This window comes from Carassius gibelio, chromosome B22, assembly GCF_023724105.1.
Source record: "Carassius gibelio isolate Cgi1373 ecotype wild population from Czech Republic chromosome B22, carGib1.2-hapl.c, whole genome shotgun sequence".
Taxonomy (NCBI): Eukaryota; Metazoa; Chordata; class Actinopteri; order Cypriniformes; family Cyprinidae; genus Carassius; species Carassius gibelio.
The window spans coordinates 24,291,371-24,314,620 of NC_068417.1; the positions used below are offsets into that span (position 1 = coordinate 24,291,371).

The window sequence follows — 23,250 nt, forward strand, 5'->3', positions numbered from 1 at the left end:
TTGTTTTTAATTAAACAAAATATGGATGATTTTGTGGATAAACCCTTGTTGAGTTTTTCAACATTATAATATAATTACTATTGTTCAGTGTAATGTAATAACACTAAAAACTACTAGTTTTAACTACTAAAATTATTAAAATTTATAAAGAAAAATCTCACATTATTTCTTCCATGTTTTTTTTTAATTGATTGTAAATCCCCTTAGTTTGCAAACAATAAAAAAAAAATAATGTTCATTATTAAAAATATAAATTAAATTAATATGTTGTGCCTTCATTCCATAACCAGAAAAATTACACAATGCAGAATTTCGAAAGAAAAAAAAAACATTTGTTAAAAAAACAAATATGAATAATAATGATGATTAACTAATTGCAATGATCCGAAGTGGTTAAATCGGATTACCTGGTGAATGAAACACAAGTGGTGCAGTTCAGTTTTATTGTTATGTGATGCGTAGAGTCAAGCAGAAGGGAAATATTGAGCAATAAGAAAATGTATCAAGAGCTAAAATATCCTTACATGGCAGTGGTAGGCTATATTTGTCTTATGACCATTGAGTAATGTGGAAAAATACAGCAAGCGCAGTAAAGCACAGCAGACACAAGATGTCCTGCTTTTCAATCTCACAAATACAGCAAAAGTAGTTTTTATGCATTCAAATGACCAGACATGCTAAAACTCAGAATTTGGAAAAGAGGTACAATAAAACGGAATTTGGGAAATAATACAACAGATTTCATAGGGCCCTGGCCTAGTTATTTGTTGTGGTTATTTGAAGGTCCTGTCAAAACGTTGTCGGTCTAGTAGATAAATATTTGTGTCATTTTCTTCCAAATACATACATTTTGAGCTTATAGTATGATACTCTGACATTTCCAATCTGACAACACTGGTGGTTGGTTTGTGGATTGAAAGAAAGCCAAGCTATATGGAAACAGAAGAGAAGATACTGCTATTACCAAGATAGGACACTAACTTTAATCATTCATTGCAAATAAAAGGATAAAGAGAGTCAGATTGCTGCAATCACTGAGGAATAACAGAAACCGTTGAACATGTGAGGCATATAACGTTAATAGAATAGAAAACAGCCTGTTGAAAAACCAAGAGATATGGAAATCAATGACATTTCGTTTAAGAACATATTTCAGAATGAACAGAAACAGTTTATAGATGTTCATCGAGGCCTCACACTTCATCCCAGTAGGTGGCGGAAGTGCAGCTTAAGCTTGTTTGCCAACCGCCATTAAACACACGAGAAGAAGAAGAACCGCGTTAGTCTTGAATTTCATTGTTTATTGACAACAACTGGTATTCCTCCGTTTTCTGTCACGGTGAACGAGTTCAGTTATTAAATCACGGCTTGGCGCGGTTAATGCCGGACATTAATCACGTTTGTGATCCGTTTTCACGCTCACACCCAGCTGGACCTGCTGTGTTTGGATTAAAAACATGACGAAGGCATGAATGAGTGAAGCGTCCAAACAGCCGAAAGGTACAATATTATAGATCCCACATCAGTTATAAGAAGCTCTGAACTCTATGTAAAAGGTTTTTAAGTGTTTTAGTTGTATTTGCCATGTTAGCATGTAAGCTAATTCACCAAACTTTTCAAAACATCACATCTGCGTGTCTGTGAGATGTTTTGAAAATGCATTTAAATGTTATTAAACCGATCTTATTTCCGCAGGATGAATCGTGTTCAAGTGGATTTTAAAGAGATCCCAGTTCACATATTGGAGAACAGTGTTCGAGCAGAAAACCTCAGGTAACTACTGTAACGTTACATGATTTAAAAACTGTAACGTTACTGTACATCTATTTTAAAACGCTCTTGTGCTTTTTAGTGAAAGTAATATTTGCGCTCGTTTTTTAAGGTCATCGGACAATGTCCTTACTCCACTGACATTCCCAAAATCTCAAGTCTCTCTGTGGGATCCAGCTCCCAGAGGTGATGTGGTCAGTCTGCATTTCTCCTATAACAGGTACATCTTTTTGTCCTTTAGGCACCTATAGGTTTTTCATATTTTTCATGAAATTGAATGTCACAATCAACTGAGAAAGGGAAAAAAAAAAAAACTTTTAAAGTCTGACAACCCACCTGATTATAGTATTATTAATTTACTGTTATAGTATTCATTAATAATTTTGATATGTTCAGTTTTCGTGTTTGTTTTAGTAATTATGTGTATTTATCATGTTTATTTTTCTATTTAGCTTGAATTTGAGCCTATTTATTTTTTTAGTTGTAGTTTTAGTAACTTAAACATGAGTTTTATATATATATATATATATATATATACATATACATATATATATATATATATATATATATACATATATATATATATATATATATATATATATATATATATATATAAAATATTCTTATTTGATTAGCTGTCATATAATTTGACTAAGTTTTAGTTTTCAAAGTCATTTTAGTTCTTAAACTTGGACGTTTCATTTATTTGAGGAGGCAACATTTCTATTATTATTATTTATTAATAAATTTTTTGGCTAGTTTAAAATAAGTAGTTTTAAGTTAATAAAGACAACTGATCTGACAAATGTCCCCAATAACGTTTGATGTATTTGGTGTATTTCAGGAATCCGAGACTGTTACTTGTAGAAAAAGCATTACGTTTAGCTCACCGGCACGCTAAACAGACCAACAAGCCTCGGTTTTTCTGTTTCCTGCTCGGGACACTGGCAGTAGACAGCGGTTAGTATTGACAAGGCCTGTATTTGGACATCCTGTAATGATTGTTTCATATATTAAACATGTTGCATCTGCATTTTACTAACTAATATTTTCTTTTCCTAGACGAGGAAGGTGTGGTGATAACCCTGGATCGTTTTGATCCGGGCAGAGAGCAGACGGGATTACCTGGGAAAACACCAAGTACCCTGCTCCCCGGAGACATCCTTGTGCCATGTGTATTTGAAGCCCAGCAGGCCCCTGGCAGCACGGTGCACTCCAGGGAGGATTTGAACATCTCCTTTAAGGTGCTTGATCTGAGAATTACTGACAGCACCTGTTTAACACATAACGGCTAGGGCTCTCTCCTCCTGTTTCTGTGGCAGCGTAGTAAAGCGTTATGGTGATTAACGTCACTCTGTAAGCTGTCGGTAACAGCTGCCCTGATTGTGAGACAGGTGATTATTAATGTGTTGCGCTGTTCCCATCTGGCATGGTTTTCTTGGTTTCTTAATTTGCTTTGAGCAGTTCTTAATTTAACCATGGATGTGTTATTAATTTAAGATATCTTAATCATTTTAAACGAAGACATTTTATTAATTATATTGACAATTGTTAAACTTTGCGGTAGCTTGGGGTCCTTTTTTATTTTGAAAGAAATCAATACTAGCAAGGATGCATCAAATTGAACAAAATTGCGGCCAAATACTTTTAAGTTGTTACAAAAATGGATTTTAAATAAATGTTGATACTTTGACCTTTCTATTCAGAGAATCCTGACAAAATACCTCATGGTTTCCATAAAAATATTACGCAGCTGTTTGCAGTATGTTGAGAAATGTTTCTTGAGCGGCAAATCAGGATATTCGAGTGATTTCTGAAGGATCATGAACACTGAAGACTGGTGAAATGATGCTGGAAATCCAGCTTTGCATCACAGAATAAAAAGTTACAATAGATTTTTAATTATTCAAAGGGAACAATTTTTATAAATTGTAAAAACAATTTTTATTACAGTACTATTGTGTTTTTGATCAAATAAATGCAGTTTTGGTGTGCATAATTGACTTCTTTCAGAAACATAATAATAGTAATAAATGCAATAAATAAATAATATTACCCTCCCCAGACATGAAGTATTAATTTTAAAAGTAATTGAAAATATATATATATATATATATATATATATATATATATATATATATATATATATATATATATATATATATATATATATATATATATATATATTATTTGTGAATACTAATATTACACAAACTCCTTTTATAATTTAAATATACTTAACTTTTTATTTTTTATTATGTATGTGTGTGTGTGTGTGTGTGTGTATATATATATATATATATATATATATATATATATATATTTATTTATTTATTTATTATTTTTATTTTTTAAATTTATTTAAACAGATTTTTTTTTTCTGGGAATAAAATGTATAATAATTCTTATTTTATTCCAGTGTTTTTGTTGACATCTCATTTAAAAATTTTATATACATTGAGATTCTATAGGTGATATCTGATGCTTTCCAGATGCTTCAACATTGCTGCTGCAGTAAAGAGATGCTGGAGTTGTCTAAACTCCTCACCTTGCGAGCTCGCCTCAGCTGCTCCGAGAACATGGACAGACTCACCTTTGACCTTTCCTGGGCGGCTGTCACTTTGGCCTGCATGCTAGATGCGGTCCCTGTCCGGGCAGTGCCCCTCATCCCAACTGCACTGGTCAGGAACCTCAGCAGCCCTGCAGGTGTGACCCAAAACAGCAGGAAACGAGGGTAGGGAAGCACTTCTCTTTCCTTATATGGACATGTTTTGTCCTCGAAAACTAAAATGTGACACATTCTGTCTCAGGTTTCTTACCATGGATCAGACCAGGAAACTTCTCCTCATACTTGAATCTGATCCCAAGGCTTACACTCTCCCGCTAGTAGGAATGTAAGAGCTTTTATTGTTTAGAAATGGTGACTTTTTTTTTTTTTTACTGCTTCATTCATGCTTCTGGCAGGTATGATAATTCAGCCCTATTAGTATTAATTACATGCTTGGAGTCTTGCAAGATGTTCAGAGTATGTGTGTAACAGTTGTTCTCCTGTGGCAGATGGTTGAGTGGTGTTACACACATCCAGAATCCCCTTGTGTGGGCGTGGTGTCTGAGGTACCTGCACAGCTCCTCCCTCCAAGACAAGTGAGTGTCCCATCCATCTGCCGTTTGCTCTTATGGGCCAGTAAGGCAGTTACCTTCAAAAGGGCTCAAATTTAAAGCCATAATGAAATTCAAATGTCTGTATTTCTGTATGTTATTTTGATTAAAAAAAAATGTGTAAGCTTTAATTAAATGTTAATAATTTTCTCAACATCTGATGAGAAGTTTCAGATTTGGTAACCACAGAATATTAAAATATTAACCATATATGTTACTCTACACAATGCAATCAAATGCTCATCCTGTTGTTTAGAAATGCATAGTTTTGATGTTATTGTTGAATTTTTCATCATATTTGTGTTAATAAAAGTATACCGGGGCCCGTATAAAAAAAAAAAACTTTGATCTTACCACTAAGAGTTCGCCTAAATAGCAGAAAAAGATTTAAGCTAAGAGCTAAGTGATTGGCTGACAATGGAGGGGTCTCTGTCAGAAACGTATTTATAGAAATATTGAAATATGATGTTTTCATATTCAAATAATGATTTTAAAATAAGTGTTAATTGCCACATTTAAATAAAGATTAAGCAGACTAAGTGTCACTAATTATCATTAATATAAAGTATATGTGCATATACTATTGTTGTAAACAGTTACTGAATATACATATAAACAGCCTTTTGATAAATCATGGCTGATAGTAAGTTACTGATAGTACCTGTTACTTGTTGCCCAACTGATTAATGAAAACAAGGATATAATCAAAGGAAGATTTAGAATAAGTGATACCCTCAGCAAGCGATACCTTTTTAAAAGCTCATTTTCAAATGTTTCTAAATGTTTACGTTCCAAGGCAGAATGCAGTAATAGCCATTTTAGGATAGTTTGTGGTTCGGTCTTAGTGACTTAGAACTCCTCTTCACTACTCCTAACGTTACACCGATTTAGAAGCTAAGTTTTAGTGCTAAAATGGTTCGTGAAATATTCTTAGAGCAAAGATGTAGGAGTACAAAATTTAGGGCTGACACCCTTTATTTTTTCAGATTTTCTGCTAAATCGGCCAGTTATGAGCTACTGTTAAGGCCCGTTCACACCAAGCAAGATAACTATAAAGATAACGATAAAGATATAGTTCTTAAAATCGTTCTCAATATTAAAGAATAGCAGAGTCCACACTACAACTATAACGATAAAGGTGTAGAGAAACGGTATCGTTGGAATCATTTTTAGAACGATTTCTTCCAGCTGATGAACTATACAAACATTGACATCCAATCGGAATCTATCCTGCTGTAACGAGCTCGAGAATTTAAAGCAACAAACGCATCTTACGGGGCTTTAGCCTTAAGATATTTTCTGTATAAGGGCCTTGATATTATCCTCATGTTGCTAGAATCTTTGAAATCTCAGAAATATAATATTACTATTAAAATAAATCAATTCCTTGCTTGAAATTTGCAGAGCGATGTCGGAGGAAGGCAGTTTCCTGGTGGTTCTGTATTCCCGGTCTCACCGGGATCCCGAGTTCTACCAGTGTAAGCCATGTGTCGGACAACAACCAATGAGCTTTCAGCTGCTCACCAGCACAGAGTCAATCACGCTTTATAAGGTTAGCCTGTCTATGGCTTTGTCCTCAACAAATTAAACTGGAATACACCTAGGACTATAAGAAACATTTTTCTCCTCTTCATGCAACCTGTTCTACTATGTGTTTTATGTATTTTATTGTTAATTTTATCTTATAAATTCCTCACTTAGCAATTTGTGAGTGTGTTAAATCAGATTTTAGATGTTTAAGTGTATTTCTATAGCAATTGTGTTTTTACATTTGATGGAAGCTGATTTGGTTTTAGAGTTGTTGCTTAGCTAACTTGCTGTACTAAATAGCATCTAGGGTTGTTTTCATTACAAGTTTTTAATTATACTTCCTAATTTCCAATATAGAATGTAGAGCCTTCAGAAGGATGGCCTTTACAATTTGAGCTCAGTGCTGAGAACCAAAATCAGGAAACTGTGCTGTTTGAGGAAGTTCTCTCCCAGACAGGGTACAGTCTTTATTTCTCTAAAAACGTTTTTCGGTGTGTTGACATTTATGTTTGGCTGTTTACTGTATCTGACAGAATACAAAATAATGTAAGCAAGAGGAAATATAAGACAATATATCCGTTTGTCCTTTTAGGACAACACTTGCAGCATCTTCAGCTGCTCCAAAAAAGAAACTGTCTATCAGTGATCATGACTCGGGTGTAGAAGATGAAGACCTCTCTCCTCGGCCATCCCCAAACCCTCATCCTGTCAGTCAGCAGGTTTGTTAACTCGTGGCCTTTCACCCCTGATGTACCTCTCCATTTCGTGTTGGATAACTTCATACCCATTAACTTCCATTTCAAATATTTTTCTTCAGACGCGACTAGTACATCCTTCAGTACCAGAACTCTCTATGGTATTAGATGGCAGCTTTTTGGATGGGAGTGTGGCCAATACACAAGACTCGACTCCTGTCTCTCATAGCCTTTCGAATGTCCAGCGAAGAAGCATAAGCCCTGCGCACCAGGGCCTCTCGGTGTTGAGGCCTCCAGAACAAGGTAGCATCCCTGGACCTCCTCCAATCCGAAAACCACTAGCTCCCATCCCATCTCAGCCGAAAATCAAACTACATCCTGATCCGGGACAACAGACACCACAACCCGATGTGAATCGGAAATCACTGCCCTCAATGCGAAGATCAAGAGGAGGCTCGTCTGCATCATCGTCTTCATCATCATCTTCATCAAAGAATGCTGCTTCGCCCAGTGACTCTTTTCATAAGCAAAAGCAGCGTTATTCCCAAGGTTTCCCAACCAAACCCCAGCCTATTTATTCCGGATCCCCAACATCAGCTCACACCAGTACCAGAAAGAGTTCAGCAGTGCTTAGCCAGACCCCTTTTCATCATCCGTCCCACCACAGGCTGTTCCATAGCACCCCAGCGGCCAACCCTTGCAGCTGCTGCACCAACCAGCCCAACCAAGTCCCCTTTTATCAAAACAACACCTGGCAAGGGATACCAGCATATCCCACTGCGGCGCACAATCCTTGTGGTTTTCATTGCACCCCTGAGAGTGTCCCATCTGGGGATCACTGCCTCTCGCCATCTCAGCAGTCTTTGGGTTGTTGCGTATCTCTGACTAAAAGTCCTATTTGCCACCCCACTGTTAGAGGTCACTACTCTCCATCACCTAGTCCATGTGTTCCCACAGCCAACCCCAACATAGGTTCTGCTGAGCATGTCCCGCCCTGTCAAGCCCAGTGCTGCCAAGTCCAGTCTAGCCAGGTAGCATGTTTGGAGACACCCATGGGTCTTCTTCCTGCCGATGCCTACAGGATGCTTATAGATCAAGAGCGTCAGCTGAAGCTACTTCAACTCCAGGTTTGTTTTAATAAGCCAAACATTTAATCGTTGACCTGTCATTGCATGTTGTTAACAGACTTTCTTCAACAGATTCAGAAACTTCTCGAGTTTCAAAGCAAAACAACCCCGGTTTCATCTGCAGAACGTGATACTCGGCAGGAAAGAGACAATCAGACGCCCACGTCTCCACCGAAACCAACAAGTGTCAGTGTTGCTGTAGGAACAGGTGCTTTGACGGAAGATTTCATTTTCTTGAATTAGTTTCAAATTCCTTTTAATGGCATGACGTTTTCGTTGTTTGTTTTTTAGGGGCCAGCTTGTTTTGGAACACCCCTCACGACTCCTCCACACATGAGGCCCCAAGTCTGGATTGGCAAACTGAGATGAAGCCAAAGTCTGGATTTCAAAATGACAGTATAGTCACTTCCAAACTTGGGTCCGAGAATGCATGTCGTTACACTGAAGATCAGAGTATAGGATCCCCTCTAAATCCATCATCTCCAAAACCCAAGTAATGAACCCTGTGTTGACCCCTAATGAGCCTATAATGAACCCTAAACCATTTTTAGAGATTGTTAACCTTCATAGCTGATTTCAAAGAGTGTTACACTTTTGTTTTTTTCCAGGCAATGCTTGATGTATTTATTGTATTTGTATTTGGCAGCATGTCGTCTGGTCTCGGCGCCCATTTGTTTCAGAGTCCAGTGTTAGGAGAGAGTGCTAGCATGTATTATAACTCCCCATCACAGAGTAACGATCTGCCTGAAAACACAGAAATAGACAACCCAAGATTTTACAAAGATTTACTGGTATGGCCCAATTTTTTTTTTTTTTTATAACTGTCAAATTTTAATTAGAAATTGATGCATTATGAATGTTCAAACCAACTTGGACTCAATTTATTCTGCAGGTTCAGGTGCAAAGTCGTCTGCAAGACTCTGTAAATGTGGATGAAAAGGTAGAGGAAGACCAACAGAGTGTCCCAAACAGACAAAGTCTGTCCCCTGTAGGCCATCAATCAAATAAATCACCGACATCTTCCATACCCCAAACTCAACAAAAAACGAAGCACAGATTCAGTCCACCAGATCAGGACCGTGTCTTAAGTGCAACATTAAGACAGCTCCAACAGTTAGGAGTGAACATAGACTCTGAGCAGGGAAAGACGACAGGTGCAACTGTGGAAAGTGCCAGGTAAAGTCATAGTCAAATGATTAATCGTTTTATTAAAGCTATGATTAAAAGTCTTGTCTAACATCTTTTTTCTCTTCAGTACTCTTGCCTGCATTAACCCGGAAGCAGTGATTCACAGACTTGCTCTTTCTGAACCCGTGGGGACCAGCATTTGGGGACCAAGCGGCAGTGTAGACCTTAGTATCGAGGCCAATGCTATTGCACTTAAGTACTTAACTGATTCGCAACTGTCAAGACTCTCGTTGGGTGGTCAATCCCCCAGCCAACGTCCAGACCCCAGCGCAGTTCTCCTGAGAAGACCTGCTGAAGAAAAGAGCAGCATTGGACTCAGTATACTTTCCCCCACCAATATGTCTCTAGCTACCTGTAAGTACATGAAAAAATACGGACTGATTGAAGGAGAAAACAGCAGCGAGGAAGAGCAAGAGGATGCCATCCTGCTAGACTCAGCTCTCGGGTGTTCAGTGCAGAACGAAACGCTCAAAAATGTGAGCGTTAGGCAACACCGGCAAGACCAAAGCAATCCCGTTCTCAAAAACATATCAAACAAGCCAGTTGCCAATCTCCACATATCTCCCATTGACTCTCAAGAGCAGTTAATCCAAAACTTGCGGCCCAAAATGCAGCTGCTTAGGTGTAGCAGGGCAAACCCAGAGAAGGAGAATGATGCAAAGAAAGGTCTGACTCAACGTAGGACCTCGCTAACTGAAAACCAGAGGACGCAGAAAGTGACTGAGCCCGAGGGGTCGGTGGGAAATTTCCTGGATCTGAGTAGGTTACGCCAGCTCCCCAAGCTCTTCTAAAATGCATCATGGGGGTTTTCCCAAACAGATCCCTTTGACATTAAAAACTCGCCAAGAAATGTTTTGTTTCCAAACCAATTCTCAAAGATTTGTCTTCCATCGTTGTTTACGTAGTATAACATGATTTTGTTTTTAAAAGTGTACAGACTCTTTTAAGTGAGAGCTTTTAAGTATGTTTTATTGTCTGGAACTTCTCGTCTTGTCCCTTTAATGGTATTTCCTTTCACGTGGAAGCTTAAACGTCTTTACATGTTTACCTGTTGACTCCTCATGTGTCAAGTACAGAGTAAAGTGCCTTGTATGAAGTGAATCCCTTAAGGCAGTATTGTTTCACGTTACTAATTTTAACTCTTTCGCAATTTTGTCCTATGGCAATACTTGATTTTTTACCTTTAAATTAGCACAAACCATTTCAGAGGGAGATCTACTGCTTGAGTTTTCAAACTTTTGTATGTTTTTAAATGACTTCATGTACGTGTCGCATAATTAAATTCCATATTCTTTTATATAACCTCATTTCACGAGTTGTATCACTGACCACCACATCATTTTGTTTCTCATAAGGATATCTAACATCTCAAGACTTCCGTGTCAGCTAATTAGAAGGTAAATGTTTGACTTAAACGCACCTAGTGACAAAACTGCAACCATATTGGAACATGTTAAATTAAAGGACATGAGTTTAACATGAACAAGAACTTGATTCAAAAGTTTTGTTGTTGTGAATGTAGACTCAGACACAACATCTTGAGTTACTAATCAGCCTTTACCAAACATAAAGAGGCTTATGACTGATGGGCTGCGTTTTAACACATACTACGCCGCTTTTTTTGTGTTTTGGACACCACCCATGCGGTCTAGTTATGTTTTGCGACTGCTGACTTCACGGAGGATATGATCTCGATGGTCTCGGATGATCTCCGGTTGCGCAATCCTGGACTTCTCTCGCTTGAGCTTTGAGACTCAGGCAGTCAGTCCAAAGAAACTTTTATTACAGTAACTGCAGGCGACATTCGCACTTCTTCTGTGAAGACTGAGCTGGACCAGATATTGTGAGTATATGCTGTGCTGCTTATATTATGTAGGTTCATTGTCCTTTTAGGTTTGGCTTCTTTTGTGTACACGCTGTATTATAAAGGCTAAAACAATGCGTAGAGTCTGTTGCTTAGAAACACCACAGAGCAGATTGAAAACGCTTAAATGGGCATTTCTGCATTAAGTATTGCGCTTAAGTCGAATGAAACGCCTAAAACAATTACAAATAGGCGTTGTACGCGTTACCTAGGATGCAGCAACCGGCGTAGCACAGATGCTAACGCTCACGAGCACATTATTCAGCTAGAATTCATTTATTTATCGGTTAGTGTTACGTTTATGTGGTTTTAAAGTTTTCATGTTAGCGAAATATTACAACAAACACCGAGGGATTCGCGATACAAGCGTTTTAACTTCAGAAATTTAGCAGAGGGCTACAAGCTTTGTTTTGTTAGCACATCGGCTAACGTTAGCTGTTTAATATTCAAATTTCAGATCGGTTGAAACGGCACAAATGCACATTTATATTAGCTTAAATTTTATAGGGCGTTATAATGTTTTTATGTAGAAGACGTCCAGTGGTGGTAGGTAAATATTATTAATGTCTTTTTCGTCTTCTTATTGGTTTTTATCTAGAAATGGTTATTAGTTAACCTGCTAGCTGACTAGCATAACAGTTTATCAAACTGAGCTTTTAAACAAGTAATGTTTCTTCATCATCGTGTGGCATTTGTCGTAAGTATAAAATATCTTAATATTTATCGTTTAAAGCGAGTGTTTTATTATATTACAGCTACATCCAGCTCAAGTCAAAGGGCTTTGTCTCCGTCTTTTCCTGTTCTGAAGGGTTTGATGTTATGCAAAAATTTAAAACCGAAATCAGATTTTCTCAAGAAATCTTTTGACTAAGAGTTTCCTGGGGTTTCATCTGATGGGTTTCATCTGGCTGCTAAATCCAACAGGGATGTGAAGATGCACACGTGCTCATTGTCTTTTCTTGGCACAGAATACATAGGATGTGGTTTATATATCGTTAGATCACGTTGAGTTTTGTTATTAAACGCAAGATAATTAAGTGGCACTTAAAAGCTGTTAACTTGCTTCAGGGGGTTTCCAATAGGCAAAAGACGAGATAAGTCTCGGCATGCTTTGAACAGGGGTAATTTTTTCCATGACTGCACTGGCATCTGAAAATATTCCTCTTTTTGAATCACACAAGTGAATGTCAGGCATGTAAATTTATGATGCACAACATACGATTGCCTTTAAAATAAGTCTCAAAGTCATGATTACACTGCATTAATTCGTTGTATGGAGATACTAGGGAATACACATTGATATTTTGTACTTTCTGGGGCATGCATTTTTTTAATTCATTTAAAAAAATATTATTTTTCATATTATATTAAAATATGTATTTTTTATTTTCAATATTAATTTTTTTTAAATGTAATTAAAGTGTATTCTTTAGAATCTATATTTTAAAGTTTGAAATTTTATTAATACTTTTTATATTCTTTTTCACAAGTTAAAAAAAAATACTTTGGTAACACTTTAGAATAGGTAACACCTATTAGCTGCTTATTAGTATGTATATTACTGGAATATTAGCCATGTATTAGTGCTAATTAAGAATATATTAATGCCTTATTCTACATCCCTAATACTTAAACCTAACAACTACCTTACTATTAATAATCAGCAAATTAAGAATTTATTGAGAGAAATGTCGTAGTTAATAGTTAAAGGGGGGGTGAAATGCTATTTCATGCATACTGAGTTTTTTACACTGTTAAAGAGTTGGATTCCCATGCTAAACATGGACAAAGTTTCAAAAATTAAGTTGTACATTTGAAGGAGTATTTTTGTTCCCAAAATACTCCTTCCGGTTTGTCACAAGTTTCGGAAAGTTTTTTTTGAGTATGGCTCTGTGTGACGTAAGATGGAGCGGAATTTCCTTATATGGGTTCTAAGGGCACTTCTCCCGGAAGAGCGCGCGCTCCCGTATAGCAGAGCACTGAGAGCACAACAGACTTCACTGATCAGAGCGAGAGCGTCGCGAAAAGTCACAAAAGGAGTGTGTTTTTGGTTGCCAGGGCAAGACAACCCTGCACAGATTACCAAAAAAAAAAACAGCATTAAGGGACCAGTGGATGGAGTTTATTTTTAGTTATTTTAGTTGTGCAAGTGTTTGTGTTTGTTCCCTGCATTTCGAAGATGCTTGTTCACAAGGCCCAGTTTGACGACGGATTTGCGTATCGTTTATTTCTTAAGGATGATGCAATCCCAACGAAAAAGGGTCACGATCGTGTGTTGGAACCGCATGCGGTGAGTAAAACTGCTTCAAATATCTCTGCCTCCTTGTTAGTGCGTCCGCCTCCCATCGGAGACCCGGGTTCGAGCCCCGCTCGGAGCGAGTCTTTGCTGCTGCTGCTCTCGTTCAGTTTCAGCCTCGGGATCTGATTCTGGATCATAAATAAACGGCTGAATCTGACTGTAAGCCATGGTTTGTTTTGGATGATGGTTTTTCCCTCACGATTATGTCACAGCTTCCACATGCTCTCAACGCAAACCCTACTGGCGCTCGTGATTCTTTAGCTCCGCCCACACGTCACGCCTCTAGGCGCTCGTGTTTTTCCGGGAAAAATCGGTACAGACTATCTTTCTCTTATGAATATAATAAAACTAAAGACTTTTTGGAGTTATGAAGGATGCAGTACTACTCTATAGGTACTCAAGATTAACAGGATATTGAGTGAAAACGAGCATTTCACCCCCCCCCCTTAACGAGTGTTACCTATTCTAAAGTGTTACCAATACTTGTAATATTTGTAATCTGAAGTATTTCTATAAAGAGAGAGTTCTATATATAGTTATCCAGCCACCACTGAGAAATAACTCCGAACTACTCATCACACTGCTGAGAAAATCCTGGTGCTAATGAAACTATTTATTACATAAAAAGAAAACGTGGGTGTGCCCGTGTAAAACAGTGCTTTTGATGGCTGCCACAAGAGGAAGTACCTTAGTTGCATGGGTGGCTGCTGAAGATAACAGCATGTATTTGAATGTTACATATACATGCACTCATTAGGTAAGACAATGCATATATATATAATTATTTTTTTATGGTGCAATTCGCACACTTGCGAAAACTAAACTAGCATTCTTGATGAGCCGACTGGATGGAAATCCAAATAGTTATCAGTGCTGATTTTGAGAATCATTCAGAAAGGAATCAGATGTTCAATTTCGTGACTGATCTGATATCTATGATTTTATTTTTCGGCTTGCTTTTGTCACTGAAGCATGAGTCTGCAACTCTCGTGCATGTGATTGAAACCGTGCTCTTTGTTATGGCTCATGTTTCTGTTCCCTATAGGTCAGAATTCCTGCCTTCCTGCTCCTGAAAACACGCTGATTTTGTTTGTCAGATGAGTCAGATCTCAGGACTCGTAACCTGAAATGCTTCCTTGTTATGTTTCCCGCCGGAGCGGTCAAAGGAATGGCACTTTAGTTGTGATCAGTCATTTGGTTTTGTGTTGTTTTGGTTATATAATGGCTATTTCAGGCAGCTGTAAGGTACGGTATGCAGACTGGGCTGTAATAAATGATGAGTCAGGTTATTACTGCTGTTCTGGACTTCCCGGTCAGGACTGAATGTTTCATAGAGCTCATGTTGTTGAGCTGGAGAGGCATTGGTAGGCTGAAGCCAAAATGTTTAATGTTAGCCAAAAGATCCTGCTTGGTTGGTGTCTTTGATAACCAAAACAAGCCTGCTGTACTCGGGTCAGTGATAAGAATGTCTAAGATGACGAAAATGGAAAAAGAGAATGAGTCATATGTTTTTGTTCACTGGTGTTTGTGATCATGTGGGTTTTTTTCTTTTTTCTTTTAACAAAAGAAAGATTCTGTTCAAAGAATATCACACTGTAAATGTAGCCAAGTAAAAAAAAATTACAAAAAAAAAAAATTATTATTTTTAGGAAAATAATAGTATTTAAGTATTAAAAGGAACTTTTCTGTAAACATGTTTTCAAGTTTTGAATATCAAAGCTTCTTGGGATTTGATCAAAAATGTAACATTTTAATTACAGAAGTTGTGTGTCAACAGTTATTTGTGAAGTAAGAAAAAAAAAATATTTGTAAACTCTTTGTTTGTTCGGTTTCATAAATGAGGCTCAATTTAGCTTCAGTATTAGAAATGCATTTTTAATGTGTCATTTGCATAAAGTAATCGGCTAAGACACAATTAATAAGTGTTACTTAATTTATCTGAGGCTGAATGTGATCATTTGGCATGTTGGTATTTAGCATAAAAATCTTGAGGTGAGTGATCATTTTTGTTTTGTTTTTTGTCTTTCAGGTTATGTTTTTCACACTATGTGCTGAACGCCCACGATGTCAGGAAATATTTAAGAAGCGTGATCTTTGGAAGAGCTTTATCGGTTCCAGTGGAACCTTTAGGACTTACTGTCATATTGTTTTACGCAAAACACATATAGACACAAATGCAGCAATAAGAGAAGATCTTGGGGACCGGTGCATCACAGACCGAGCTTCGCTACAATGCCCGTGCAAGCCCCGCAATGGACCGAGTTTCTGTTGTGTCCCATCTGCACACAGACCTTCGAAGAGAGCCACCGCAAGCCCATCAGCCTGGGATGCGGCCACACTGTGTGCAAAATGTGCCTAAACAAACTGCACCGCAAAGCCTGCCCGTTCGACCAGACCAACATCAGCACGGACATCGAGCAACTGCCCGTCAACACAGCGCTGCTGCAGCTCGTCAGCGGACAGGTGAGTCTCAATGTGTTACATCATTTGCAACATTTCGCAGCATGGTAAGGTCTGTAGTCAATGGAGGAGCTAGATATATGAAGATTAGTCACTAATCAAGCACGTTTATCAATCCAACAATTTCGCGTTCAACAAAAGTTCTCGTAAGTTCCCTACAACAAACTCTAAATACATTTTATTTTGGCTTAATTTTGTGTACAAAATGATATCACGTCAGTTGTTGTTTTTTTTTTGTTTTTAAAGGAATTTGTTCTGTGAATCAATGTTATGATCAAAGCTCTGGACTCTGAGCACAACTTTTTTGTTCTATAACAAACTATAACATATTTTCTATTAGGGCTGTCAAATTTTTTCGAATTCTGTATAGTCACCGAATTTTAATTAGAAATCCACATTCGAATGCAAAAACGAATTTAAGGTGTGCATTAAGGAGGCTGCCTTATGTGAGCCCTGGTATACTTCACAGTCCGTGTTCCATTCTGTCTTGCGCACAGCTGTGTCCGCACAGCTTTCAAAAGGCGGATGAGCTCAACACGTACCAGTACCACTTCTGTTTAATCACTCACCTCACGTACACGCACCGTCTGTGCGGTTTCCAAAATATGCCTGCACACAGATGACAAAAATTACATAATACGGAGGGCGAACAGCCGAAGTATATTTGACCTTTATCAGTGGCGCACGATAGAGCTGTAATCGGGCCATAAAATTTAGGCACGACAGGACCCAAGCCTGACAGGTTTCGGCCCGAGCCCGACAAGTACATTTTGATTGACAGCTTTTTAAAAGCCAGAACCCGATTACAGCCCGACATTATTCAAATGTGCGTGCGCACAAATCTCTTTTGCCTTTTGTCACGAATGAGTCATTTATACATGTTTTAACATAATTTATTCATAACTAACGTAGACTAGACCACTTGGAAGTTGGAATAAAGAAATAAAATAAGTCCTCTGTAATATCTTAACTTATCAGCACTCTAAATAGGCATAGGTTTATTTAGCCTATAAATAGACCAACGCACCAATAAAAACGAGTCTTTTTTAACAAATTAAATTAAGATAAATTTTAAATTAAGATGGTTATTTGGCAATAACGAAATTAAGATTTGCTTCGCCACTAGCAGCTGACGTTTAATAGAAAAATAATGCCAAGCGTTAATAATAATGCATTCGCGTAAATACCATGTCCACATTATGCATTTAAGACTCCAATGAATATTTATAATTTGAAAAACCTTTACTCACAGAGATTAGGCTAAGCCTACATGTTTTTGTGGAGGAAAATGATTGAATCCACTGTAGATGTCTTCAGCGCATTCCTGCGCTCACTGGTGGTGCGTCATTATTCACTCATTATTCTCATTGTAAACAAGGTCAAAACTTTTCCACACCTCAGACTTTGCTTTAGTTGCTGGTGCAACCAAAACGTAATCGCCAGAGGCAAGCCTCCGTTTCTCCTACTCAGCATCCATTTTCGCATCTTTCTCGTGCTAATCGAAACACATCACATGACCGCTCATTTACCGCACAAACCAGAGCACAAGCCCGAGCCTGGCATGAGCCCGAAAATTTAAACTAAGCCCGAACCCGGTGATCTTCAGCTCTAGCGCACGACATGCATATTTCGTATGCTTTCTAGAGGGACAACATTGGACTTGAGTCTTGCACAAGTAAAATTTAAAGTAAGTTCAAATAGAAAAAACAAAAACATTTTAACTAGAGACTTTATGATGGATTTTTGTTCCTCCATCCCACTTCATATCATGTTTTTAAAAAGTGTATTCTGTGTGACTGGCTTTTGTATTTAACTATGCATGCGTACATGATGCTGTTTTGTTTATTGCTGTTAAAGCAAATAAATATTTGACCTGAGAACAGTGAGAAGTAATTTTTTTCACATTGATTTATAGTATACCATTGAATAATGACTGAATACATAAGCTTAAGCAACAAAATATTGTTTATTTTTGTTCAACCAAGTCTAGCAGACCAGTGCAATTTTTGCCATGAAGTGTAGCAATAGCATATTTAGAAACAATTTAGAAATAGTACATTTCAGAAATTCAGGAAGCTTATAGGTGCTGGAACCTTCTCTAAAGTGTTTTTTTTTTTTTTTTTTTTTTTTTAAGTAAAACACAATACTGTCAATTACATTAAGAACATTGGAAACCCTGACTATTAGAAAGCATCTCTCTGTTGCTTCAGAGGCCATAACATACTAAGTCCAACTCTCAATAACCTTGGCCAAAACAATAAAGAGTTCAACATAAACTGTTGCACCAACAAAATAATACATAGTTCAACATTAAGTGTAAAGTCCACGCTAGCTGCTATATGTTTTGCGTTGAGGTGATACTTGAGGCTTGATGTGCTGCGGTGATATGCGAACGCTAGTCGGTGCTTCAGTATAATCGGTCCACCGAAACTCATCCAGTGAGAAACGTTCCGCGTTGCAAAAATAAGTTATTCAAAATGTGGGAATTTTTTTTCTGTAATTAATTAATCTCAATTAACGCGTTAATGTCCCGGCCCATATATATATGTATGTATGTATATATATATATATATATATATATATATATATATATATATATATATATATATATATATATATATATATATATATATATATATATATATATATATATAATAAAAAAAAAAAATTATATTATGTGGGGGTTTTTTCCACAGTCGTGTTTTCTTAAGCTTTGAATAAACGTTCATTAGTAATATTTTGCTCGATGCGCCCTCTTTGGCATCAGGAGAGAAGCCAAAAGCTTTTCTTTACCCTAACTGAAATTATGCATTTTAAATTTGAATATAATTCAAATTTTTATAATAATGAAGTACAAAATTCGAATTTAGAATTTATTTTTTTAGCTGTTTTGACAGCCCTATATTCTATAAAGACGTTAATGCTCTTGCAGTGGCAAATAGCTTTGGTTTTATATTTAATTTGATTACATTGTTATAAGTTGAGATTTACAAGAAATATTTTAACTGGTATATGTAAGGAATACAGCTATAAAAAAGCACCTTATTTGTTTAGTGATTGGAAACCAAATGTTATTGCACTTTTGTTCATAGAGCAGTACTTTTAAATGGAAAAAGTGCACAATACACTACTTTTGAACGTATTATTATATTATATATTATAATTTTGTGCATAGAAAATTATATTATATATTGTAATTTTGTGCATAGAAATTCGATTAATTACGATTAATCACAGACAGTCATGCAATTAATCTTGATTAATCACAGACAATCATGTGATATAATAGTGTTAAAAAGTGATTGTTGCCCAGCACTAATTAAAACATGAGAAAAAAACTAAATATTCCATAGTTTTTGTTAAACGCTTTATTAAATTGAAATTTTATAGGTTTCATGATTTTAATTAATTAGACATGCTTTGTGATTTAATAAAAAAATAATTTAATCATTAAAAAGGAGTCCAGAAAAATTAAAACGGAATTTGGGAAAAAATAAAACATATTTCATTGTGCCCTGTAATCCCTTTAGTTATTATAGTAAATATATTAAAATCTATTGCTCCATAGTAGCAGCTCAGTATTGTCGTGACAAGACATTTCCCTGTAATAATGCATGGAAACCCTTGTTATACATAAATCTTTTAACCGTGATGAACTTATTATGAACAGCTACGAGAATACTTTTTTTGTGCAAAGAAAACAAAATAGTTTTTGGTTTTCTTTGTGTTAAAAAACGACAGTATTTCCATTTTTGGATGAACTATGTAAAATAGTTTTCATTGACCTCAACAAAAATGGATGTCAAATTAGGTATGGTAATAAAAATGCATTTTGAATATTTTTTCGTAATAGGACGAGATGCATTTAAGATAGCGCTGCTTAATTTACCTGGGAGTGAATTCTAAAATTAGTTTGTTTTTGTCTTAAAAATGGAGTCACAATTGCGGTTATTATTTATTTATTATTTTTTAATTTTTTTATATTTATTTTGTCAGTAGTGCAACAATGAATGGAGCACAGCTCACACAGATATAACTTTCAAACCAAGCTGCATTCTATTGCGAATTCGTGTGACCAACATAAACATAGACCAGTGCACATTGGTTAATTCTGTAACAAACAGGTTTATTTTTATTGACTTTTTTTTTCCACCCTAGCCTCAATCTAAGTGAGGATGAGGAAGTAAAACTACAGTGGTTCTTTGTCACCCAAACAATGCCCTGTTTTTCCTTTTCAAATGACCTTGATAACAATCGGAACGTGAGGCAAACAGCCAAAATGTCCAGACAACAGCGATTGTGAAGACAACACTGCAGTTGAACTTGAGGTGGAGCGTGTGTATTGGCGTCTTTCCTGCATCCACTTGTTTCTGAATCTAGAAGACGAGCAGAACGTGTCGAGTACAGCGTGGAGAGGTAGCTCAGGGCATCAGGTTTCTGATGATCAGCTTGCGATCCTTCTGGTCTGGTTGGATTTCAGGCATGATGTATACAGAAGCGTGTGATTGCATGACAGGACTGGAGGCTGTAAAACACCCTGCTTCCTCACTCACACAGCCAACAGAGAACCAAGAACATCTGCCAGTCATTCCCATATATGTCTGTAAAAATACTTCTTCATTCTGCACGCGCGATGATGGATATGATGACTGTCGTAACTATTACATAATTGTCTAGTTAGGATTATTTCAGATGACCGCAGTCATAGTGCGCCGTTTTTAAATAGGGGAATTAAACAAATACAAAAATACCAAGGTTGCATAATTGCAGAAAAATTTGCAGAGTCCATGCAAGTTTTCATAAAAGGCAAATGACGTAAAGATGAGCTACATGTATTAAAAACCACCATCTACAATGAACCGCTACGAGAATACTTTTTTTTTTGCAAAGAAAACAAAATAGTTTTTGGTTTTCTTTGTGCTAAACGGAGGGGTTTGGAATGACATTAGGGGGAGTAAAAATTACTATTTTAATTTTTGGATGAATTATATCTCTAATCTTCTTTTTATTTGTGCGTGAATATCATTAAAATAAAAACAAAAACCATTGGAAAATAATAGGCAAATATTTCTTACGCCCCTTCGACACTGCACGGACCCGGCAAATTGCAGGAACATTGTCATGCACATTTTGTCAGCAAACTGTTTCTGTGATTAGTAGGGGTGTAACGGTACGCAAAAATCACGGTTTTAAATTAAAAAAAACCTTGGTTTTAAAGTCACGGTTCGGTTCATTTTCGGTACAGTAAGGGAAAGAAACATTAAACTGCAGGTTGTTTATTACTATAAACTTTTTTTTAACAATTTGTTTACACTTTTTAAAAAAATACTTTTTAATAAAATATATATAAATTAAAAAGAATAAGAAATAAAATACTGCTGCAAAGTTCTCCACTAAATAAAATACTCTGTCTCAAACCAATATCATATAATAAAATATAATGAAAAATATAAATAAATAACCATTACAGTGCAGCATTACCATTCCCTGCTTGTAGACCTGCTCATATTTAAAAAATATATATAACTTTTCCAAAGTGTAAAGTGCAGCATGAACAGTTTTCGGATTTGCGCTGAATGCGGAGACTTCCGCCACTTAATATGTTCGTTTGGAAACACACGAAAATTTACCTGTGTTCTGCACACAAAATATTGCATTCGTTCATTCGGTACACACGTGCACCGTACCGAAAGCCCTGTACCGAAACGGTCCGGTACAAATACATCTACCGTTACCCCCCTAGTGATTAGTAGTAAATCTCCAACTGTTTTCAGATGGTGTGGCATTTACTACACAGAGCCGTAGTTCTCTGACAAACTATGCAGAATCCCGTTGACGTTTTCATAATCGCAGACGATATAATTGTAGGATTATGAAATTAACAAAATCGTTCGCGATAATGCCAGCGGTTTACGTATCTCCTCAGTGAACTACGACTCTTTGTAGTAAATGCTGCTCCATCTGAAAGCATGGAGGCAATAAATCGTGAATTACTGCCTTTGCGATTTAATTACGATTAATTGTGCAGCCCTAGCATCAGTCTTAAAACTTGCAGTTATGAGAAACCTGACAGTCATGCCAGCCCAAATGACGGGGCCCATTGATGAGAAATCCCTTTGTTATGAGAGTCTGTGGGTGTGAACATGTTCTACACGTAGTGCATGTGAAGAATGCCCTCAAAGCCCTGTAAATGGGAACTATCTGTGGTATGGTAAGAGACACATGTGTTTCCTCCTGCAGGTACCCAAAGCTCCGCCCGTCACTTTACTGACAGCTGCAGAGGACGTCAAGCACTATGAGGAGTCCCGCACATGTGTGGAGGACCTGGCCCTCTATCTCAAACCCCTGAGCAACATCAGAGGTCTCTGCCATTTTACATCACCCTTTTTAATCATTCTTTCACAAAAATTGGCAAATGCCTTTTTTTTTTATTTTTTTTTTTATTTATCTTATACGTCTATAAATGCATGAAAATATCATCATTGGATTGTGATTGCGCTGCAAAAAGGAACAAAAACTTTCAATATTTTGAATGATGTATATCTTATTTGTTTTGAGTTAATTTATTTGATTTTAATTTATTTATTATTGTTTAGACACTTAACAATTTGCCATGTTTATGCTATGTGGACTATTTTTATTTTTTAATCATTTGAACCTAACAATCCACCATGTTTATCATCTTTAATACATTATCAAATGGATCTAATAATTGTATTGTGGTGGCATATATATTTTTTTCCTTTTTTTTCAATTGTTTGAATACCAAACAATTCACCATGTCTATCATCCTCAGCATATTTTTATCTTGTTTATTGTCTTTAACATATGCTCTGTTGTTTTTAAGTGATAATCAGCAGTCCATGAAAAGGCTCCGTTAACGTTTGTGTTGATGGTGTTGATCTGCGCAGGTGCAGGGCTGAATGGCGCCGCTCAGAGCCTTCTCAGCAGACCCATGCAGAGAAAGCTGGTGACTCTGGTTCACTGCCAGCTGGTGGAGGAGGAGGGCCGCATCCGGGCCATGCGGGCCGCCCGCTCTCTGGGTGAACGCACTGTCACTGAGCTCATCCTCCAGCACCAGAACCCCCAGCAGCTCTCCTCCAACCTGTGGGCCGCCGTCAGAGCCAGAGGCTGCCAGTTTCTCGGCCCTGGTAAGAT

The 23,250-nt window shown here is 37.0% G+C and overlaps 2 protein-coding genes across 3 annotated transcripts in view; both read left to right on the forward strand.

Moving 5' to 3' along the window:
* The first annotated feature begins 1,204 nt into the window (after nucleotides 1-1,204).
* On the forward strand, nucleotides 1,205-10,771 carry stil (STIL centriolar assembly protein). The gene is made up of 17 exons (XM_052591340.1): nucleotides 1,205-1,500; nucleotides 1,696-1,773; nucleotides 1,883-1,990; nucleotides 2,615-2,730; nucleotides 2,833-3,014; nucleotides 4,263-4,504; nucleotides 4,581-4,664; nucleotides 4,828-4,914; nucleotides 6,334-6,481; nucleotides 6,817-6,917; nucleotides 7,052-7,178; nucleotides 7,277-8,281; nucleotides 8,354-8,489; nucleotides 8,573-8,774; nucleotides 8,928-9,072; nucleotides 9,174-9,457; nucleotides 9,537-10,771. Exons 2-17 carry the CDS (start codon nucleotides 1,697-1,699, stop codon nucleotides 10,258-10,260), a joined length of 3,768 nt encoding a protein of 1,255 aa, XP_052447300.1. The 5' UTR covers nucleotides 1,205-1,500; nucleotide 1,696; the 3' UTR covers nucleotides 10,261-10,771.
* Nucleotides 10,772-11,141: 370 nt separating this feature from the next.
* Nucleotides 11,142-23,250, forward strand: part of LOC127988560 (roquin-1) — a 30,198-nt gene continuing 18,089 nt past the window's right edge. Inside the window, exons 1-4 of one of the 2 annotated variants that reach the window (XM_052591341.1) lie at nucleotides 11,142-11,312; nucleotides 15,662-16,095; nucleotides 22,333-22,453; nucleotides 23,004-23,243. In XM_052591341.1, coding sequence (XP_052447301.1) covers nucleotides 15,865-16,095; nucleotides 22,333-22,453; nucleotides 23,004-23,243 — 592 coding nt within the window. In that variant the 5' untranslated portion in view covers nucleotides 11,142-11,312; nucleotides 15,662-15,864. Of the gene's footprint in view, nucleotides 11,313-14,348; nucleotides 14,390-15,661; nucleotides 16,096-22,332; nucleotides 22,454-23,003; nucleotides 23,244-23,250 lie in introns of those variants that run through there. The other variant, XM_052591342.1, reaches the window with a different exon arrangement.

Bases quoted from the DNA above. Each gene is read 5' to 3' on its own strand.
- stil (XM_052591340.1), top strand. From the start codon at position 1,697: ATGAATCGTGTTCAAGTGGATTTTAAAGAGATCCCAGTTCACATATTG. The intron at 7,179-7,276 runs GTTTGTTAACTC...ATTTTTCTTCAG, and splicing joins CTCATCCTGTCAGTCAGCAG to ACGCGACTAGTACATCCTTC. The intron at 8,775-8,927 runs GTAATGAACCCT...TGTATTTGGCAG, and splicing joins CCATCATCTCCAAAACCCAA to CATGTCGTCTGGTCTCGGCG.